The sequence below is a fragment of the Prenolepis imparis genome, unplaced genomic scaffold, assembly GCF_030444845.1.
Source record: "Prenolepis imparis isolate NDT839.2.m4 unplaced genomic scaffold, iyPreImpa1.0 SCAF_14, whole genome shotgun sequence".
NCBI classification, from domain to species: domain Eukaryota; kingdom Metazoa; phylum Arthropoda; class Insecta; order Hymenoptera; family Formicidae; genus Prenolepis; species Prenolepis imparis.
Window position 1 is genome coordinate 6,558,194 of NW_028141172.1, and position 24,824 is coordinate 6,583,017.

Sequence of the window (24,824 nt, forward strand, 5' to 3'; positions counted from 1 at the left end):
TGTATGTATAATAAACATTACGTAAATATTATATTAATGCTTATATAAATACTAAACTAATAATATAAGAGCTTTAACATTAAATACATTTAAAATATAATACAATATAACTAAGAACAATCAAGAAAATAATTAAAATCAAATTGACATAGAAGTATTTTTAGAACAAAATATTAAATATGTAAAGCATTATAAATATGTAAGAAATTATTTTAATTATCTATGATATATTTTTGAAGATATAATAAGTAATGGGTGTTTTACAATTGCAGCTGTTAATGTATATGTGTTACAGTTGCACCTTTAATAATTCAATGAAGCCTGGACTTCTGATACAAATTATGCAAAAATGTCACCTGTTCCGAAATCTTACGAATACGTATTCGGATCGTGTGTGCAATATGTTCCAAACGTAATGGTGATATATGAAATGTTTTTGCGAATTTGTATATCTGAAATAAATATTATTTTAAATTTGATATTAGAAATTTGATATTATTTGATGAAGACTATTAAACAATAAGCATAAGTAATTATATCGATATGCAGAGTGTTTCATTTTAATTTCCCCAGGCAAATATCTCTGAAATTAAGCGAAATACTAATAAAAATGATTAAATCAAAGTTGTAAGATTTCAAGGAGGAAATAAGTTGACGCTTGTAAAAGTTTTTAATTAGCAGTTAGCAGCTACATATTTTTTCTTACAAACAACTATGTGTTTTTTTTACACCAATTGATTTCTATCATTATTTTATGCATAAAATTATTGAAGTACAATAATCAAAAAAGAATATTTTTTACGAGATAAGTCATAATTAATGTCATATTAAAGTATAAAATATCTCGTAAACTATTCACTTTTTGGTCATCTTATCCTAATAACTTTTTACGCTAAATATTGCAAAGAATTTATTTATTTATAAAAATGAAGCTCTCCTTTTAAAAAAGGAAACATAAATGATCTTCAAATGATCTCGAAATTCGCGCTCTTAGAAATCAGTCAGTAGAGACAATTTCTTTTCAGCAGGAAATTTTACATTTTTATTTCGACATTTTTTTTGTATTTTGTTTCATTTCGAAAACATTTTCCTGAAGAAATTAAAATGAAACCGTGTATAAAATATCTAACAATATGAAAGAGAAAAATACGTACATTATATACATAAAATATAACATCTGTTGAATATATATAATATAATACAATATATTTAACACATTTTAATAAAAGATTTATATATTAATGAAAACTTTATAAATAGGGGTAAAATTTACCTCGTCAAATTGTTCGGATAAATATGCATTATTAACAGCCACAATTAATGCTGCATTTATATTGACATGACTATAAGAACAAATAATATGTATAGATTTATAATTAACACATACATAATAAATCTGTACGATAATAAATAATATAATTTTATTTAAAAGAATGTTCTTACCTCAACTTTAGTTCAAGTATTCTAATGTTCTTAGCATGTCTCGAAAGAATAGAAAGATAAATATTAGCAGTTAAAGACTTAACTTTACGCTCTGTTTCTTTTGCTATTGTTTTAGTTTCTTTATCTTCAAAATTATTTTTGAAGTTTGCTAATTGAAACAGATAATATAAAATTATTTGGGTTTGCTCGGTACAAATAAGGCCCTCCAACATTTTATAATCAGATCTTTCTTTGTATATTCTGGATGCTTCCTCCCATACAGAAATCCATGTAGTAATTTTCGCATACTTTAAACCATTACAGTAAGTCCATTTCTGCCACCCAGGTAAAATTCTGCACAATACAGAAAAGAATTTTGAATTTTTACGTGCTTTTTATCCCATTGAGCTACATCAACTGATTTACGCCATGCAATTCACGAAAGTGGAACTTCTATTTATCAGTTTTGCAGTTCTCACTCTGTCATTTGTCATTGCATAACTGATCATTCCACATATTGGCACTAAAATTTTCTCAAACAGACTACAGCCTTGAAGCTTTATTTTTGTTTTTTAAGCACCTCAATATCATAATTATTAGCTATATTATAAATTCTCCAACTTTCAAATTTTTTACTATTTATCAAGTGTATTTTTTTGTTTGGCCGAGTGTATATACGTAAATATATACATCCATGTATTTATATTTGATTTTGCATGGTTTCTTTCTCCAGTATTAAATATATCAAATATAAGCGTACAAAATTTAAAAAGATACTGAGAAATATAATGATTAAAAGACACTTACGAGTACATATTTTCTGTAGTATTATGTAAATATAATTCTACTTGACGTTGAGCTGCTTTAATGCACAAAGCATTATTCATAATACATGCGATTCTTGCGAGTTCTTGTTTTAAAAATTGATCAAGATCGTTGTTAGTTTGTATCATTTGATCGTATGTATTCCGGGGTATAAATCGAAACAGGTTTCTTATTTTCTCCAATACTTCCTAAAATTTGATAATAAATAACTTTTTATAAATTTCAGTCTTAAAATAAGTTACAAACATATAGAATATATATGTAAAAAATATACATTCTTATTGACTAGACTATTTTATTTTCGTAAATGATTAAAATTTACTCCAAATTAATTAATCCCTTAAAAATTTTATATATTGTTTAAATACATTCAAATTTATTTTAATAAAATATATACATTTTTATATGTTTATTATTTACGTAATTAAAATTTTTCTAATATTTAATTATTCAAGAAAAAATACGTAATAGGTAAGAAATTTTAAATTTGCACAAATGAATTATTTAATAAATGTTTTGCAATTATGAGATTTATCAAAAATCGTAATATATTTTTTTGAAACAAAAATTTAGTTTAAATTTTTTATATCTGTCAATAACATTTTATGATAAAACAAATTTTAATATCTATTATTTACTTAATTATTTAATTAAATGTAAACGATATAAAACATACCAGCGTGATTGTTAAGACGCAGATAATGTTTCTCAGTATGTGGTAATACTAATGTATTTTATTAATAACGATTGGATACAAACAACGCGAACGCCTTGGCCATTATTGTGGACATCTTTAGCTCATAGATAATTATTAAAACTTAACTTAAATAATTAGACGAATTATTAACATAGTCTGCATGTAAAAACAAAATCGAAAACAAAGCTTTCTCTATGAGGATGCAAAAAAAGGGAAAAATCAAGTTCAAGATAAGTTAAAGGGGAGCATTCTACCAATGGTCAAAATCATTGTACTTTATACAGTATGGTAATCGATGATAAGTTGCCAAACCACCCGTCTTTTTTATTTAGTATAGACTGGGCTTTTTGTAAATGACAAAGGTTCCATTTTTATTACAATGTTATTGTTACGAGAATTTTCAAAGGGAATTGGAATTAGTTGAAGAATCCGAATCTGGATCATACAAAAAGATTATTCTTGACTGTGGAATGTTATACGTGTAATGTATAGGTTTTACTATATACACGTTAACGTTATTGTTTTTTATTATCAAGTTCCTATAAATTTTCACGTTCTTTGTATCCAACCGTTACTAATAAAATACATTAGTATTACCACATATTGAGATACTTGATCTGCGTTTTAACAACCCTGTATGCCTGTTATATTTTACATTTAATTGTTATTTTTGAAGGACCTTTTACTTTATTTTTTATTGTTCTTAATTATTCATTTATTGTACTATCTACAAAAATTGGGTAGAAATTATAACCTTATTATAATTATTATCAATATCAAAATATATATTTGAGATATAATTTCCTAAGTGAAATGTGATATAATAATTAATAAAGTTATATTAATATATGTTTATTTAAGCACGGTTAATAAAAATAAAATTTCGAATTGAAAGTTATTCAATTTTTTGTTATGGGACCAGGAAATGTGCCCCATGAATTAGGAACCAGTTTCAACAAAAAATTAATTTTTTCTTGATACTGACGCATTAATATCATTTAATTACACGTTGAAAATCAAATGTCTTTTTAAATTAAACTTTTTGTAAAAAAAAAGATAACGTTGGAAAAATTGTTTTATATAAATAATTCATTATTGCGTTTCCCATTATAGATTTTAAATTACTAATATTGTCATTCGTAGTCGATATTGTAAAGGAACTTGTGTTATCGTGTTGTTACAATTTTCGTCTTCTTTTTAATGCTATTAAAGTTAAGTTCTTTGCATAAAACACAAAAATTTTTTAAATACTACAGTTTTCTTTAAAAATATAATAAAAGCGATTTAATTTCAATATCTATATAGAAAATACATAATAATTTTGTAATTGTCAATCTTCATATTTTTTAATCGGAGAAACATCTCTGTTTTTAAAAAACATTGTAAAAAAATTTGTCTTCATAATGAAAAAAGTAAGTATTTAAATACATAAAAATAAATTTTTTAGTTTAATATTATAACAGATTAATTTGAATTTGAAAAAAATCGCTACTTTTTACACTTTTAACTTTATGCAGATTCAAAATTTCAGTCAAATATTATAAATTATAAATTAAATTAAATTTTATGTTTAAATTCATTTCTAATATGTATGAATTTGTATACAAAAGACAAAAATATTACAAAATAAATACAAAATAAATACAATTTATATTATATAAACTAGTGATTAAAAAACAATATTTTCAAATTGTATCGTAATATTTAGAAGCATTTAATGCTTTTAGTGTGTGCGTTTGCACATATATGTATGTTAGAAAGTATGCCAACACTAAACTCAAAAGTAACTGTAGAGATATATTTAAAATTTGTTTTAACGCATTACTGAAATAAAATGTAAAGTTAAATTTGTTACAAATGGCGTTATTATGTTTCCGATTAAAGAAAAAATACTGTGAACATAACAAAGCCACTATTAATTTGTTACATTTTGACTCTGAAAAAAAAACCACATTATTGTAAGATTTTCGAATTATATAATTATGTTTAATATTTTATTTTTAATTACTTAACAACTTATTATTTAAGCAAGTTAGAATTATGATGTAAAATTGTTATCATATAACTTTGTTAATGATACAAATTTGTATCCTTATTGACCTAATATACAACACAAAACACAATTTTGTTGATGTACGAAGCGTAATTTTAAAGTAAGGTCCGTTTTAAAATAAAAACAAGATCTTAACAAATAAAAAAATTTATTATAGCCAAAAAACTTCTACAATCTTACTTTATTTTTCCGCATAATCATCATTGATTCTACGCATTTTTGATATCAGAACAGTGTTACTAACTGGTTCAAAACAAAGGCGGCAGACTTTTAAGACAAAGGAATAAGGGAGTTGTTGAAACGATATCAGAAATGCGTGGAAGTCAATAATTATTATGTAGAAAAATAAAGTAACCTTGTAGAAGTTTTTTGGTTGTACTAAATTATTTTTATGTTAAGATCTTTTTTTTATTTCTAAACGGAACCTGCTTTAAAAATGCGCCTCGTACTTTCTTATTGACAGTACCTGGAGCGAATCGGGAAGATCAACTAATTTATTTGAAAATGCAAAAATAATCGATGTATATTGAAAAGTTTTGATCATAGGGTACCATGCTACGTAATCTTTCTCTCGCCATAAGTAGCTCGCAAGTTCCCAGAAGATGGCGAAATCAAGTTTTCCATTCATCGCCATATAGAATGCGTCATCGATGATTTGCGCTCGATTAAGAACATGTATATTAGTATAGTTTGTAGAATTTAAATAACGTGCAAGTCTTTGCCAATTCTCCTTATCATAGTTGACGCGATAGTATCCTATTATTAAACAGATAAATTTTATCAATTTTTTAAAATGTATAATATAAAAACAATTTCGAATTACATTAATTTTATTTATGCATATTGTTTTAAACCCATATGAACTAATTTATGTAGAAATTGAACATATATGTACAAACATACATGTTATAATAAAAAGGTGCCATAATTAAATTAAATAAGTAATCTCTGAAAAAATAAAATTTGTGTACAAAATTGTATAAATTTAAATTAATTACAACTAGAAAATATTATCCACCTTAACGTACATATTTAATGGTAATATTGCAAAATAATTTAAAAAATATTATATTTTGTATTATAATTCCAAAATTAATAAAAATATAAGCATAAATATGTGTAATATAAAAAGAATTTTTGTAATGAGAAAGAGAGATAATATTAATATATTATAATTTATATTATTATTTATTTAATACTTACCAGTTTGTTGTATGTTGACAATGATCCATTTAACTTCTCTATCAAGGGGTATTTCCAACGTCGGTGTTGAGTTCGTTAAACAATCATTAATATTTGGCCAATTTATGTTAAAATTGATGTCTGTGTCCATAGTATAGGTGACGGGTATAAAATATGGTGTTTCATTGAATTTGCCGTCAAACTCTCTCGATATTATCACTTGATCGTTAGAATAATCTCGTGTCACATTTAGCACAGGACAATACTTTTGTGTAGACCAAATTTTCATCATCTCTTTCACGTTCTGAAGGTAACATACATCGTAAACATTGTTTTTTTTTGTCTCATTCTGCATAACGTTCCACAGATCATTGGGAGAATTAAAGTTGTGAAGACTGTAAAGTTTAACATATTTTGGCAATAAATGCAACATAATATAATTGTTTCGCATTAGGAAAATATAAAATTATTATTATTCGTTTTAACGGATGCAGCTTGAATAACTTTGACTTTGATATTTATGTTGACTTTGACTATATATAAATGTCAATTGATTTAAAATAATGATCGATTTTCTTACAGAATAAAGTTCAAATCAGCAAATTGCATAAAATAATGCTAATATATTTGATGCAAACCATAATTCTATTTTTATAATTAAATACTTAATTATTTTAATAGTATATTTTAGAGTTTTTTTTATATAAAAAGGTGCAATACATAGGGGAAAGTCGCCGATATTGTACCGGCTCTCAAATTGTACCATTTCTATATTTCATAGAATCCGAAGGCCTAGCGCCATTTGTGTATTATGCGAGGTTCACCTAACGCCATAAAGTTAGTACACGGAAGCGAATGTTTGTTCACGAAAGCATTTGTTTAAAAAGATCAAATTACAGTTTTTTTAGTTTTAGAAGTAAGTTTTACCCACTTTTACATAAGGCATTTAAAAAGTTTCAATAGGTGTATTAATTTAGCTGCTTGTCATTTTTATACTACATTAAAATTGGCATATTTGCATGGCACAGTTTAGACATAGCCTTACTCTGTGTATATTTTGCTACCATAATATGAAAAACACGACTAGTCTCTTAAATCGTACCACCTATTAGTTGCCTATATTGTACCGATAAAATTTAGGAATTGTAGGATACAATTTCCCTTCTTTTTCTTGTGCTAACATTATTCCCGGAAAAGACTACATCTGTGACTTTTGTTCTCTATAGAAAGCAGTTCATTTGATTTCTTTTGTGTTAGCTATATTAATTTTTTGTTTTAATTGAAAAACAGATTTTTGTTTAATGGTTGTTTATTTCTTAATTAAATTTTTTAATAATAAAAATGTTTTATTTTTGTAATTTTAATGTTTATTTTTTAATAAAAAAAATTTTTTTTTTTAGTTTTGTATAGGTACAAACTGTGATCTTAATTGATTTTTAAGTTAAGTTTTTAAAAATGTTTCATTATTGTAATTTTAATGTTTATTTTTTAATTAAATAAATTTTTTTTGCTTTGTACACGAACTGTGGTATCAATTACATGTATTTATTCAAATTATTTGTATTTTATTTTTATACCTTCACAGTTTTTAATTAAATCATATCGGTACGATAAAAGAAACACGGTACAATTTGGGAAACCCCGTGGTACAATTTTGGCAACTGGTTGAAAAAATTTTACCATTTGCAGAGGTTTTAAAAAAGACGTATCCGCAATAGAAATTGTTGTGCAAAAAATCTCAAAAAAAACATAGAATATTACCAACAGATCAAAGATAAATCCCAATCAGTTTATAATCCATTTTTATTAAGTTTCTGCAAGTTATGAAAAAAAAAAAATTGAAAACTGGTCCAATATAAGCAACCTTCCCCTATACATGTACTTTTGTGTACTTTATCTGAGTATTTGTGTTTATATATTTTTATTATAATAGTTCTTAACTGTTTTCTAAACTATTTTGTTGACAAATTTGGGAGTCCATATTTAAGGAAATTCTTATAATTACTATAATATAACATAAGTAACACTCACTCTACATACGTATTGATAGATGTCCAAAATATATAGGAAGATACACTATGTAACATGCGCCATATAAGGGCTCCTATAAAAATATAAAGTATGTGTAATTGCATACATTTTAAATATATGTAATCCATGATGTTTATGTAAACATAACTAATAATACTAAATATATAAGAGAGAGAAGAAGAGTGAGAGAGAGAGACAGAGAGAGAGACAGAGAGAGACAGAGAGAGAGAGAGAGAGAGAGAGAGAGAGAGAGAGAGAGAGAGAGAGAGAGAGAGAGAGAGAGAGAGAGAGAGAACTAATTATAAGATAAAATAAATATAAAATTGCATTTGATTGATTTAAATGTACATACATACACACATACATACCTTTAAAAGAAGGAAAAGTAAAAATTGAATTAATTTTAAATATATCGTATGCATCTTTCGTAAAATTATTTGTATCCATTGTAACGTTTGTTGTTAAAAACTGAGACTCATATTTAGCCTGAACTACGAACAAGTCCATCATGCGGGAATCTGGTAAAGCCTACAGATATATAAATGTATTCAAATAAATATAAAATGTTAAAAAAAGAAAATCACATTAATAATAAGTAATAATGTATAAAATTATTAGCTATTTCTAATGCAACCATTGCTATTTTATATACTAATTTAAATTATATTTTAAAAAATTTTAGTAAAATGTGTATACAATTATTTAACAATTTGATGAAGATTATTATTGTTGAATTAGAAAATATAAACGCAAGTTCTTCTTAAAATCCAATAACAAATTATAAGTATATTTCTTATCTGCTCTATAATGTTCTTATTCAAATAGTGATGATGTTGCAAGATAGTGAAAAAGATAATATAATAACATTCCTTCTATACCTTCATCAAATGAGAAAACAATTTCAAAATTTTTTATCTTGTCACAACCAAATTTCAACCAAAATTTTCTTATAATTAACGTTAGAAATTAATACCTGATCGACGATAAACGTTTCAAAAAACAGAATAAAGCCCTCGTTTAACCACCCGTGAGACAAATGAAGCGGATCGAAGAGGTAGCCATACCATTGAGATATTATATCATGAGCTATTGAGAGCATCATTATATATTTATGCGCAGGAAGATGTAATTTCTCGTTGTAGGTAATATCTGCTTCACTGAAAATTGTTTGTAAATAATAATTAATATGTTTATTATTTCGAACCACAACTAAAATTTTAATAAACTTAAGAATGGATTAATTAAACATTAATATACAAAAAAGTTGTTAATTTTTGTAATAATTTATTTAATGTATTATATATGTTAAATATATGTAATTATTTTAATTTTATTTCTTTCTTTCTTAAAATTGAAATAAATATTAGAATTAAATTTTTCAATATTTTTGGTTATCATTATTATTTCTTGAAGTGATAGAATAAGTCTTCTTGCAAATTTTCAATTAATATATAAAAAATAAAGAAATGGTACCACAATGGAAGCCATACAATGAGTTTAATAATAAGAACAGAAACTTATATCTTTAACATAAAAACTCAGAATAGTGTCAAATTGTTGATAATATTTGAATTCTTAGTTTGATATAACAACAAACAAATTTCTCAATTATTGTATGGCTATTACATATAAATGTAAGTTATTCGGTAATTGATTTATAAGTAAATATTATATATGTATGTGTTTTATAATAATTTATTATAATCGCTTAGAAATTACTTGAGCATTGATAAGGGTCCATATTTCCGAATTACATAAAATATACTGTTCTCGAAATTTTTAAAATAAATAAATAATTGGATAAATACCGTAATAAGTCTCTATTTAATTAAGCCATCAGATGTAACAATAGAAGTAAAAAAATGCATATCTTTGAATTTTGAATTTTAAAAATAATAATATAATATTTTAAATATATATTCATATATGTTTACAATTATTTCTAGAATGTATGTATTACTTGTAAATAACCAGACCCCAGGTCCACCAAATTTTGTTCTTGAAATTCGGAAAGGCGACATAATCCACTTTTGAAACATCTTTCAGGATATTCCGTTCGCTCTTTAAACGCAAATCAATCATTGCAGCAACATGTAAACCGAAGTTCACGTCACGTGCCAAATCCGGTCTGCACCACGTCGTGATAGCAGTCCCTTTCTCATTATAAATGTTAATCGGATGCACAACGTAATTTTTATATATCAAAACTGCTACATTGTTTGGAGATATTCTAGGTGTCGTTTTAAAATATGTAAACATTATCGTGTCGTTGGCTTCAAATTCGTATTCTCGTACCGGCATGTTCGATAAAGCATTATATCCTTTCTCGTGTTCTACAGAAATATTATAGTTGATACTTAAATCCGTTTCGTCGAAACATGGAAAAAATACTCGGGCTGTTCGCGGGTGATTTATTATCAGGATCATCCACCTATCACATTTTAATAAAATGCTCTAGAAATTGACAACTTTTCAGCGATTTCCATTACATCAATTATTAGAGAAACATTGCAGAATGTGCCAGAGCAATATATAAATAATGTTAAAAAAAAGATAATATTTATCGCTCATTATTCATTATTTTTTATTATTATATATGTATTTTATTACTCATACACATACATACACAAACACAACAAAACAAATATAATATTAATATTATATACATATATATATATATATGTATATACAGGGTGTATCTGAAATGATGCATTAAACTTTAGGAGCGTATTCTAGAGGTCAAAATAAGACTTTTTTTCCTATGAACATGGGTCCTCAAATAAACCCCCCTCCGAGCTAGAGGCCGCTAAAGTTTGGGGAAAAAATTGAAAATTGGCTGTATTTCAGAAAAAAAAATGGCAAAAGGTTGAAATTTGGTATAGCCCAGTAAATTATGAAGTAAAGTAAGCCACTAAAATGAAAAAATAAAAACGTATATCATGAAACTTTACACATTTTCGAATTTTAGCTCGGGGGGTGGGGGGCTCATTTGCGGACCCATGTTCATAGGGAAAAAAAAGTCTTATTTTGACCTCTAGAATACGCTCCTAAAGTTTAGTGCATTTCAGATACACCCTGTATATGTATGTATTTATATTGTATGCACTAATACATATATTTATATATTATTTATATATATTTATGTATTTATTGCTTATTTTTAATATATCTTTATATTTACTCACTCTTCCTGTTTATGTTCGTACCAACGTGCAGATATGAGGTTTTCAAATTCTATATTCACAAAATAAGGTCCATATTCAAAGTCGTTTTCAGGCTCTAATTGATTAGCGAAATTAAAAACGGCAGTACCATTTCTTAACCTTTTTATATAACTTGGTGTATATAATTTTGAATTCATTAACGACTTTATATTCATGTTCAATATAGTCATCAAAGTTGATACTTGAAAAGTTATGTTTTGAGTTGCACAATTTAAGGAAACTAAGATATTGGACTCGCCCTTTAACTTTTCTCTTGATTCTAATTTTAGTTTCAAATTATAATGAAATGGTACCAGACAGTTCGACGAAAAAGTCATTGCCATTACAACGACGTGTAATAAAATAATTAATGACAGCTTTGGGAACATCATGTCAGTTTTTGCTTTAAATATCTGCAAACACATTTTAATTAAAATTGAAATAAGAAACATAAATAGACAACAAGTAAAAATATAAGAAAAATGCAAAACTGCCTACTTCCGTTCGAGGAAAGATAAACATATCAAATAATTGCAGTTATTTAAAAAAATATGCAATCTATTTAAATAGTTGTATACTTTTATGAATATTTCTTTATATATATTTCGTTTTATGTTAAGACTTTTTGGTACTCGCCACGGCCACGTTTTGACATCACAGGCGAAAAAATACATATTGAGAATATTTACGTGCCATTTTTGTATAAAAAGATATTTTGATGAAACATAACGTTAGATGGTTTTAGCATACTTTTAAAATACTCCGAAAAATTGTTTTCTTTGACAGTCAATCAACAAACGGAAAATAATTGAAACAGCAGACTTTGTCATGCGGAATGACTGCGCATGTGCAAGGACCAAATGAACTGGTCCTCATTTCAATTACATTAGAGTTGTTAATTGATTATAAACGGAAAAAAATAGTTTTCGGAATATTTTAGAGATATATTAAATCCATCTAAAATTGTATTATAATATTTTTTGATCTGAAAATGGCACACAAAAATTTTCAGTGAGTATTTTCTCGCTCCTTTGTTGAATGTTGTTTCTTTGATAACAGTTAAATGCACTCGACCAAAAAAAAGGCGGTGCACTTATAAAGTAGTAAAAAATTGTGAAAGTTTAAAAATTTATAACTCAGCTAATAATTATATCGATTTATTTAAAAAATGAAAATGAAGCTTAAAGTTTGTAGTTTTGAGAAAATTTTGGTGCCGATTACGTGGAATGATCAGTTTTGCAATAAAAATTGACAGATGAGTGAGAGTTTGAAATTCTGATAAATGGAAAGTTCGCTTTCCTGAACTGCACGGCTCGAATCAGTTGACGTAGCTCAATGAGATGAAAATGGAAATATTCAAACTTTTCTCTTTAAAATGCGCTTTGGTGGAATTGAAACTCATGTGAAAAATACAATTTAAATTTTCTAATATATTTTAAGTCAGAAACGCAAATAAAAATTAGCTCTATCTCAAAACTAAAAGAAGACAATAACTTTTCTTGCACACTCTCTTATTGGCTTGAAAATTTTAAATTGTGAAATTAAATTTTTACTTTAATCATATTGTAAACTAACATTAATATTTATTCACAATACCTACTATTTATTCTTTAATTTAATGATATATTTTTGATTTCGTCTCATTTGTACTTTCTGTAATTATCGAAAACGCTTTTAACACACACACACACAAGCAGTAATTTTGATTATATGTGTATTTTATCAGATAAATAATTGCTAATACTATTTTGCAATTGTATTGTAACTTCTGATTTTTTTATTTCTTATGTAAAACAACATTAGTTTTATTAGATAGATTTTGAAATTAAAAATACTAATGAAAGAATAAAAACTATAATTCATATATAAATAATTTGAATTATAAATGATAAATTGAAATAATAAATATATTATTAATAAATGGAAGGTAATAATAATAATAATAATAATAATAATAATAATAATTGAAATATCGAAAACTGAAACGAAAAATTATAGCACAAATGGTAAATAAATACTACTTACGTGAAAAATAATAAAAAATAACAAAAAAATTCAATTTTTTTTTAAGAAAATATTTAATTCAAATTAATTTTATTATTATGATAATGTGAATCAATATATAACTATACCAAAAGCTATATTCGTGTAGCCTTACTAAATCAAAGCAACTGAATACTTACCTTGGATTTTGATGATAAATAAAATGTGCAGAATATAAATTATAGTTGTGCGAAGCATTTACATTCAAGTTAATTGTTTTAGTTCCACTATGTAAGCTAAATTGTGTCCTCAAACAGTTGAATCTGTAAACAACATTTTCTATTTATTACCTTATTTTTTAAAAATATTTTTTAAAGCTAAAATTTTCTTTAGGCTTAAATTTTAACCTGAAATAAAGCGATTCATCGAAAATAAGCCTTTTTCAAAACTTTATTCGAAGTTATAAATATATAATATATAGATTTTAACACAAGAATGTAGAAAATAATTTCTTCTAATAACTGGGCTTTGTCTGTTATGTGTTTGATATATGTTTATCAATATGTTATTAATATCAGATTTATGTGTCATTTGTAAGTCATATACAAATAAGCTACGTTCCGAAATTCATTGCCAATACTGGAAATCTATAGTTTTCGTATATTGTAGAAAAAAAAACAAAGAAATAGCTGTTGCAAACAGTTAAACTTATTTTAAATTTTGTTTGCTACTTATACGTTTTTTGAGCTAATCCGATCAAGCTTAAGTAAAATAAGACGCATAAAATCTTTTCATTATTGTTGTATACACATTTTTTTAGAAGAAAAATTAACATCCATTGTGCTTGTTCTTTTCCATATTTATTACATATTTAACATAGTTTAACATAATTATACAAAAGACATCGACTCTCGATATCCATTAAAAATTAAATGTATTAAACAAAGCAATTTGTTCTTAATTTGTAATTTGTTAAAATAATTAAAAGGCGTTATTACAATTCAAATTTAAATGTTTTTGCGTTAACTACAATATGGGAAGAATAAAGACAATAATTGAAATAAAAGAATATAAAGTTGTTTTCTTAGAAACAAAATAATATATCTTTTAGAAAATAAACATTCTCTAATCATGTTTTCTCTACATATTTTTATACATATATATGTAATAAGTATCTAAATATTCAGTATTTTACTTACATGTTTGTTGTATCACGAGCCGTTATTTTATATAGCCAAAAGTGGTAGCCGAAAGTATCACTCAATCTCGATCTTACGTCTTTGAACGACCATCAAATACTGACGGTATATGATAACATATTATGTAAATATCTCCTTAAAGCTTGTGTCGCACTGCGAATTATCGACTACCCAATCAGAACAAAGTAGCTTAAGAGTTCAGATTAACAATCCTTCCAAAAAGTGAATGTAGTTTACAAGATATTTTATATTTCAATTTGATATAATTTTACATAAACTATAAATATCTCATAAAATATTCAATCTCTCATGATGTTATTAATACTTTTATATGAAAAAAGTAAAAGATGTTAAGAAAAAATTAATTGGTTTAATAAAAATAATTGAACATAATCGTTATTGAAAAAAATATAGTAACTGCTAATTGTGCAAATATAATATATCAAACTGTAATATATAATAATATTATTTAATAAAAATTTATTTAAATCTGTACAACCTGAAAATATTGTTTAGATAACGAGGATACAATCCTACTATTAAGTTTAATACATAAAATGCTGTTTAACAAATGCTGAATTTGTGATATCATCTGATTTAATTTATAATAATGATAATTAATCAAATTAATGATAATTATATTAATAACAATCAGGACTTACTTATTAATAATCGAATAAATTGTTGGATGCATTATATGTAAATAAAAACATCTACTGGAAAACATCTACTGTTGAATTTTTTGCTAGATTACTAAAAAATATAATTTTGCTAAGAAATGTGTTCTGAAAATTGCGAATTATGTCGCGTCTCATTTTTCAACGCAAATCATGAATTGTCACATTCAAAATATTAATATTTTTCAGAGCCTATGAAATAAATAATGTGTTCTTATATCATTACTATAATAAATAATATTATAATTATAATCAGAAAATTGTTTAAAAAAGAATTGAAGTAGTTACGTGTCCAAAAATGTTTAAAGATGTTTATACATAAAATAAAACCTTTGTATAAAACATTTATATATACATATTTTAATGATATGTGTGTGTATTTCGAAATTTTATTTATCTGGAAAAAATTAAAAGAACAAATTTTTCCTTCTTTTATTAAATATTTATTTGCTGCGAATTCAGAGTGTGATTCCATGTATTTAATTAATTCTTCATATTGTACTGCTGTTATTTTAAAGAGCGACTCTTCTTTGTATAGTAGAAAAAAAATTAAAACATGTAGTAATTAGTTTAATGAGATATATTTTTTACGAGTAAGAATATTTTACATTAGAAAAAGTTTATATATGTATATAAAAAGGAAATTTGCGGCGATATTATTCAATAATATTATGCATTTAAAAAAACATGAAAACATTTTTTAAATTCAAAATAAACATATACAAATATATATATATTTTTGGCATTAAAATTATTATTAAATCTTGTTATATAATTTTCGTTATTTTATAATAAAATTAAAAGTAATTAATTTATAATATTATAAATATATTAAGAATAAAATACTAGTTTTTATTTAAATTAATATAAAATCGTAATATAAAATACTAATATTAATATTAATTATTACATTAAATATAATATAATAATTAAATATTAATAATAGGTCATTAAAACATTTATTTATATTAAATTTAATATCTCGTATTAATTTTACATGTCGACGTTTTAATAATTAATATAATATAATATATAATAAAAATAATATAATAATATAATAAAAATTAACATTTAAAATGTTTACAAAAATTGAAAACAATTAATAAAATTATTGAAAACATTGCATGTAATAAATAATTTATATTAATAAATACTAAATATAAAATGTATTATAAATATATAAAAAATTAAAAATCTATAATGTACATTCTATTGTATATATAATGGTGCATATTAATAGCTGGATCTATATCACTATCACTAAATACGTAAGTCTCATTAAATATGTCTATTTTGGATTTTTGTAAGTTTTCATAGTGAAATAGAAGTTCGGGTCCTAAGAATTCAAATTGACGTATTTCCTTTTCGTACAAACTATTAAGAAATATTAAATGATGGGCGAACTGAAATGTTCGTACGTTTGTCTTGTATAGAATCTTCGAATATAAGTGTGGTATTGTATTATTTGCGAAATTACTTATCTGAAATAAGTTTTATTTTAATTTTTATATTTTTTATCAATAAATAATTTTATAATTAATCATAGAAAGCAAATGCGACATTTTTGCAAATAATTAGCATAATTATATCAATAATAGAAAAACATGTATAAAATAAACAGAAAAATATTGTGTATCATACTATATAAGATATGTGATACATTTCAATGGAAAATAAATAAATAAACATCACATTGAAACTTTATTAATAAGTATAATAAATGTAAAGATTATTAATAAGTATAAAAAAATCGTAGAGAAAATTATAAGATAATATTTACCTCATCAAGTTGTTCTATAGAATACACATTATTAATAATCACAATGAATGCTGCACTCAAGCTGACTTGACTATATGAGAACAAAAAAACAATATATTATATTAGATTTATAATTCACACATATGCATAATAAACTTTCATAGTTAGGTGCAATATATTTTTATAGAATGGACGTTATTACCTATGTTGTATATTTTCATAATTCTTCAATATTTCTTTAAGTATTGTAATGTTCCTAGTATGTCTTGCAAGAGTGGAAAGAAACATATTAGCAGTTACAATATAAACTTTACGCTGTATTTTATGTGGAGGCATCTTGTGTTTATTATGTCTTAACACTGTGTATTCAAGTTCCGATATTGTAAACAGATGCTGAAAGATAATATTGATATTTTCCGAACAACTGAGGGATTCCAACATTTTATGATCAAATTCTTCTATGTATGACCCAGCTGCCATCAAAAATACAGAAAACCATGTATCAACAGTTGCTGTCTTTAAACCATTACAGAATGTCCATTTATGCCATCCAAGCATAATTCTACGACATACAGAAAAGAAAGATTGTAGTTTTCAACATATCTAATATCGATGTTTACTGTATATAGTTTCTTTATTAATATAAATATTTATTAATATAAATATCCAAAAAAAATTCATATACACATTTGATTTTATATTTTGGCCTTTTCTTTAACTTAATATATATCTAATATACGCGTACGAGATATAAAAAAAATACCTACACAGAAATAAATTAAGATTAAAGGAAAACTTACTTATTTATTGAACGATTTTGTACATACAATTCCAATTTATGTTTGGCCATTTCTATGCACAACTTATTACCGATAACACATCCCCATTTTGCGAGTTCCTGTTTTAAAAATTTACTAAAATCGTCTTTGACGGGTTCCATTTGATCGTACATTTGTTCTTCTATGGGTTCGAACAAATTTTCTATTTTCACTAGTACTTTCTATGCAAAAAATACGCATTCTTATTCACCAAAACTATTACAATATCTACTACGATTTTGTCGATAAATTTACCTCGAGTACAGGATTGAGAGAAAATTCAGGTATTTTTGAAAATGCAAAAAGACACGAAGTGTATTCCAAAAATTTTATCATAGGGTACCATGCTATAAAATCTTTCTCTCTTCTCGGTAAATAGCTCGCAAGTTCCCAAAAAATGGAGAAATTCTGTTTTCTCTCTAGCGCAAGATGAAACGCGTCATCGATAATTTGAGCTCGATTGAGAACATGTATATTTGTATAATTTTCTGAATTCAAATAACGTGCAATTCTTCGCCAATTCTCGGGATCATAGTTGACGCGATAGTATCCTATTATTAAATAAATAGATTTTATTTATTATTTCTTTAAATGAATATAATAAAAAATATTTTGAATTGTATATATTTTATTTCCTTATATATATTTTTTAAGCATGTAAAGCTATATAAGAAATTAATATTTTTATACATAGGTATATTATTGTTAAAAATGCAAATTTCTTATCAATATTATCAATTATAAAATTATTTTGCGTCGTTAATTTAAATAAAAAATTAAGGCTCCTGGCTCCTCGCCGACCATGTTGAAATTGTGACGTCAGAGGCGAGCAAACACACGCTATAAATTCTTAGATGCCATATCAAAATAAAAAAATATTTCGATGAAATAGCACTTCGAATGGTTTCAGCACACTCATAAAATATCTCGAAAATTATCCTCTTCCCTTTATAATCAAGCAACAGCTGTAAAATGACTGTAATATGAGACCCAATCCGTCTGGTCTTTGCACATGCGCAGTCATTCCGCATAACAAAGTCTGATATTATCACGATTATTCTACGATTGTTGATTGACTGTCAAGGGAAAAAAATAGTTTTCGAGGTATTTTAAAAGTGCACTCTAAAGTCATCTGAAATAGTGTTTCATCGAAATATCTTTTCATTTAAAAATGGTATCTATGAATTTTCAGCGTGTGCTTTCTCGCCTCTGACGTCACAATCCAACATGGCCGCGACAAGAACCCAGGAGCCTTAAGCTTCAAGAAATTAAGCAATGTACAGAATTGTATAAATTTAACGGCAAAATAATGCATAATACTTGAAAAGAATTTTATTATTTGTAATTTGTGAAATATAATTTCAATCTTTATAAAAGAAATATTTATTAATTAAAATTGAAATATATAATAAAGATAATTTTTTGTATAATAAAAGGGAAAATAAGGATAGTAATAAGAATACTATTATAATTTAATATTTACCAGTTTGTTGTATGTTGACAATGATCCATTTATCTTTAGCATTAATAGGTATATTTAACTCTGGATTTGACTCTGTTAAACAATAATCGATAGTTGGTATACTTATGTTAAAATTGAGTTTCGTTTCGGTAGTATAAGTGATGGGTATAAAATAGGGTGCTTGATCAAATTTGTCTTTCGTTATGTTCACGAGACCGACAAAATAATTTCGTGTCACATTTAGCACAGGAGAAGACATCTGTGTACTCCAAATTTTCATTATCCGTGTTACGTTCAGTTTGTAGTTCTCAATTTTTAATTTATCTATGTCAGTCTGCATAATGTTCCATAGATCATCGGGATGTGTCAAATTGAAATATGCCAACCTGTAAAATTCAATATTGTGGAAATTAACATACAATATAATTGATTCACATACAATATAATTGATTCACATTAAAATAAATGAAAATAAAATTATTTATTTTAACGAATATAGCTCGAATGACTTTCATTTTGATATTAATATTAATTTTGACTCTTATAAAGATCAATTTAAAGCAGCGGTTGATTTTTTATAGAATAAAGTTTAGGTCAGTAAATAATGCATAAAATAATGCTTTAATATATATCATGCTCTATAATTTTATTTTTTCAATTAATTACTTAATAATTTTATTGGCATGTTTTAGTGTTTTATATTTAAAAAAGTACAATATATATTATTGTGTACTTTATCTGTCTACTTGTGTATATGTATTCTTATTATAATTGATCTCGTCTGTTTTTGTTAACTATTTTGTTGATAGATTTAATTTTTTATCAGCTTTTACCAATTTTTTATTTTGAAAAATTTTGTTTGTTAAATACGCAAGTTTGGATACTCATAAGATTTTCATGCACTTAAGGTATATCTTTTTATCTTTTGTTTAGAAAAGTTTATATGGATACATTTTTTTTTTTTAAATATATTTTCCAGTATATTTTTTTATGATATATAATTATTATATTACAATATATGTTTGTCACTTACCTCGTGTTTACGTAAGTGTTGATACTCGTCCAAAATGCATTATGAGGAACTATAAGTTCTAGATTGCGCCACATAATGAATCCTATTATAATAATATAAACTGTATAATTACACATAAATATGTATAATTATGTATATTTTAAATAATTTTAACACACGGTGTTCTTATAAATTCATGAGCAGCTTATAGTAGTTAAAGAAGAACTAATTTTAAATTAAAAAAGCTTGTTTTCATTGCAGCAAAATTAAAATAAGAAAAATTAAATGTAAAATTTAAATTTTAAAATTTTTTCTTATATATTTATGATTAGCAATTTAACTATTGTTTATTTATATTATTTACAAATTTTTTATATAAATATATATATGTATATATTTTAAAGTAATCAAATTATAATTTAGATATATATACATACCTGAAATACGATAAGGAGTAAACGATTTAACTTTAAATATACCAGGAATAAATATATTATAAATATCGTAAAGAAATTTAATGTCTTGATGACGAGATTCATGTTGAATTTGAACTATGAACAAGTCCATTATCCGGGAATTTGGAAAAGTCTAAAGAAAAACAAGCTTGCATTAAAAATATGCACTAATATATGCAATATTATTTGTTATATCTAAAAAAAACATTTATATTTTATATAATATAATAGTATATAATTTTATAGTATTTATAAATTTACACATAATGTGTAAGTATTTGACATATAAAAAATGTTATTAAAATTATTCAAAAAATAAGCTTGCCAGATATTTTAAATTATAATACAAAATTTAAATATATTTATTATCTGTTCTAATGTTTCTTTTTAAATTGTTAAGATATTGTTAAGAAATTGAAAAAAAAATTATTTAATAATTTTTGGCTATTTCGGCTAATTTCTTCTATTATTTTATTCTTAACGAATAAAAGGGATATAATTTCAGATCTTTTCATGTTGTCACATCAACAGAAAATGTCTTGTAATTAGCGTTTAGAAATTTATAATAATAATTTATAATAATAATATAATATAATATAATAACCTTGTCGAGGATATACATTTCGAGGAATATAATGAAACCCTCGTTTAACCACCAGTGAGTACAACAAGACGGACTGAAGAGCTCACCGAACCATTGATATACTATATCATGAGCTATTGTGCGCATTACTATATTTTTAAACGCAGCAGGATGTATTTCTTCATTGTGAATAACATATGTTTCACTGAAAATTGTATACAATAGGATTGTCAATATATTTTTTGTTATAAGCTTGCATTAATGAATTAATTACACTTTGATAAACAAAAAAAATTTAATTTTTTATAACAATGTATTTTTATGTATTATGTTAATTATATCTAATTATTTTATTTAACTTTACGTGCATTTCTCTTTATCTCTCTTTCTCAAAAATATAATAAGCAGACATTTATTTTCCCCATATTTTTTCTTTTAAATTTTCTAACACAATTCTTTGATTAATACAAAAAAATATAGACATTATATTCATACATAATATTAAGTTCAATAATAAAGATATAAACGTATGTCCTTAACATTAAAACTTAAAGTTGTATATAGTAATTCAATTAATTTTAAATTAATTTTATGAATTTGTGAATAAATAAATGTAGCTATATATTACATGATAAATATAAATAGTAATTATTTTATAATTTCACTATAATATTATAATACATGTGTTATCATTATTAATTAAAATCATTTATGGAAATTACTTTAAGCATCAATGTACATATATTTCTGAATTATTAAATTTTTTCTAAATGTTAAAATAACCGGGAAATGTTATAAATCTCTCTTTTATTAAGCTTCTCTTTAATCCTAACAATAACCGTAGAAAAATGCATGTCTTTTAATTTTTTACTTTTAAAAGCTGAAAATAAAATACATTTTAATGAGTTATAATTATGACTATTTCTTAAATGTATGCATATATTACTTGTAAAGTCGCAGTCCCAAAGTCGGCCAGATTTTGTCTTCGAAAGTCGGAACAACGACATAATCCACTTTTGGGACGCTTTTGAAGATTTTCCAATTGTCTTCTAAATATAAAGTTACATTACCGACAACATATTGCGCCAATTTCATGTATGGTATCAAATTCGATCTGCACCACATATTGGTCTTGGTTTCCGTCTTATAAATAATTCCGTACAGATTGGACATCATAATTAATGTTATATCGTTTGTAAACATCGGAGGGGTCTTGTCGAACAGTGTCAATACCCTGTCATCATCAACAGATTTGTATCCTTGTATCGGCATATTCGATAAAAATGTGTATTTTTTATCGTGTTCTACTGAAATCTTAAAGGTGGCACGTAATTTCGACTCTTCCCAACATGGAAATAATAGGACTTTTCTGCGTTGAAATAATGTTGCAACAAATCTAAAACATTTTAACAAATTTTTAACAATTGTTGGTATAGAAATATTAAGAATCGCAGAATGTACAAATTTGAGAAGAATAATATTTTGTAGCATTAAGTTTATTATCTTATTATTATATATAGGCAAAAGTATGCTAAATCGTACTCCTTAAATATTAAAATTGCAATCAAACTATCAAAGAAATGACAAAATTTTTTTATTTATTTTAATCTAAGGTTCTTAGTCAACCATATACGCTAAACATTAACAGAAATTTATCATTGTTTCATATCGTAAATTAAAAACTTTTTTAAAGTAGTATCTGGTTTTACGATTTACAATACCGGTTTGCTAAATTGTACCATTAGTTTTTAAATCGTACTCTAACAAAAAAATTAAAAAATTGTAACAAAAAGTCTCATTTTCTACAAAAGTTCTCAATTCGTAAATAAATAAGTATTATTTCAATGTAATTATAAAATTTGATAATATTTTTATCAATTGTCCATCTAAATATAAAGAAAAAAACGAATGTCTAAATAAAAAAATTAATTTAGTAAATCGTACCAACAGTATAATGTATTATATATATATATATATATATATATATATATATATATATATATATTATATATATATTATATTTATTTTATATAAAAGCTTATTTTTCTAATATACCTTATACTCACATTTTATTTTCTTTTCCGCCTGTGTACCAAGTTTGTGAAAACTCTACTGTGTCATTAATATGGTTCAAAAACTTAGTATATAGAGTATAAAATCCGCATTCCAAGTTTTTTTCAGGCAATAATTGTTTGGTTAAATTAAGAATGACCATTCGCTCTTCACGTTTATATAAACGCTTTGGTGTATAGATTATACCTTTGTAAGTCGACTTTAAATATAGTTCAGTTAATTTTGTATATTGTGATATAAAGAAAATTAGGTTTTGCATTGGACATTTAATATAGAAAGCGGCTTCGGACTCTCCTTGAAACAAGTAATCTGACACCAGTGATATATTAAAGTTATAATGAAGCGGTATCAGACAGGTCAAGGAATGATATCCAGTTACACTATGCCATTTAGTCTTCGCATTTTTATCGGTATCAGAAAAAGCCATTGCCATTACAAAAATATATAATAAACTATTTAATGACAATTTTTGGAACATCGTGACAAGTCTCATCTTAGATATCTGCAAAAACGTTTCCTTGCTAAGAGAATAGTAAGTAAGAACACAACACAGCAGTATAGAACATGTTAAGGCTCCTGGATCTTCGTCGACCATGTTGGAATTGTGACGTCATAGGCGAGAAAACACACTAAAAATTCTTAGATGTCATTTTTAAGTGGAAAAATATTTCGATCAAACATTATTTCAGATGGCTTCAGCATACTTTTAAAATACCTCGAAAACTATTTTTATCCCTTGACAGTCAATCAACAACCGTAAAATGATAGCGTGTGCTTTCTCGCCTCTGACGTCATAATCTAACATGGCCGCGGGGAAGGAACCTTAATGCAAAAAATGCAAAATTATCGATTCCAGTAAGAAAAGGAAAACATATTTTTAAAAATTACAGAAATTTAAGAAAAAGATACGCATTTGCTTCATGCTCAATACTCTGAATAATTAAAATAGAAACAGGAAAGTAGGTACGTATATCCCATTTTGCTAAACATTATTTGATTAACTATGTGATTATGTGACAATATCTGTATTTTTTAAAAATTAATTTACTAAATAAAGTCTTGCATAGCTGTATAATTTTCGATTTGCTAAGCATTTTTATTCTTGATTAATTTATAGTTCATATTTAAAACAGCAATGAATTATATTAGATATATTCAATTTTAAGATCAATCGAGATATTCAAAATACAAAAATACATGTTTTGCTATATATATTTAATATGTTGTTACAATTTATATCTAAATATTTTCATGTTATCTGCAATATGCAAAATATAAAGATAATTGAAATAAAAGAAATGTAAATTTTACTTAAATATTGAATAAAAACATCTTTTATTAATTATAAACTCTAATCGCGAATTCTTTACATATTTTTATATGATTATAT

General features: G+C 24.8%; 2 protein-coding genes and 1 long non-coding RNA gene across 5 annotated transcripts in view; 1 reads left to right on the forward strand and 2 right to left on the reverse strand.

The window, feature by feature from the left end:
• Positions 1-24,824, forward strand: part of LOC145945592 (uncharacterized) — a 290,305-nt gene that overhangs the window by 26,369 nt on the left and 239,112 nt on the right. The window lies entirely within an intron of this gene.
• Positions 159-14,686, reverse strand: LOC145945648 (aminopeptidase N-like). Of its 3 annotated transcripts, none has more exons than XM_083054723.1 (13): positions 14,596-14,686; positions 13,597-13,719; positions 11,396-11,444; positions 10,171-10,641; positions 9,184-9,367; positions 8,579-8,738; positions 8,211-8,283; positions 6,201-6,574; positions 5,464-5,753; positions 2,230-2,435; positions 1,444-1,776; positions 1,274-1,343; positions 159-452 (listed from the first exon to the last, which is right to left on the reverse strand). In XM_083054723.1, the coding sequence occupies exons 2-13, from the start codon at positions 13,652-13,654 to the stop codon at positions 312-314; spliced, it is 2,409 nt and encodes an 802-aa protein (XP_082910849.1). In that variant the 5' UTR covers positions 13,655-13,719; positions 14,596-14,686; the 3' UTR covers positions 159-311. The 3 variants fall into 3 exon arrangements, with proteins under 3 accessions (XP_082910849.1, XP_082910847.1, XP_082910846.1); XM_083054721.1 differs by having other exon boundaries at positions 11,396-11,489; XM_083054720.1 differs by lacking the exon at positions 14,596-14,686 and having other exon boundaries at positions 11,396-11,826; positions 13,597-13,675.
• Positions 14,653-23,576, reverse strand: LOC145945525 (aminopeptidase N-like). Its single transcript, XM_083054586.1, has 11 exons — positions 23,428-23,576; positions 22,308-22,757; positions 21,383-21,566; positions 20,854-20,911; positions 20,345-20,426; positions 19,333-19,697; positions 18,105-18,400; positions 17,859-18,031; positions 17,234-17,593; positions 17,053-17,122; positions 14,653-14,694 (listed from the first exon to the last, which is right to left on the reverse strand). The coding sequence occupies exons 1-11, from the start codon at positions 23,574-23,576 to the stop codon at positions 14,653-14,655; spliced, it is 2,229 nt and encodes a 742-aa protein (XP_082910712.1).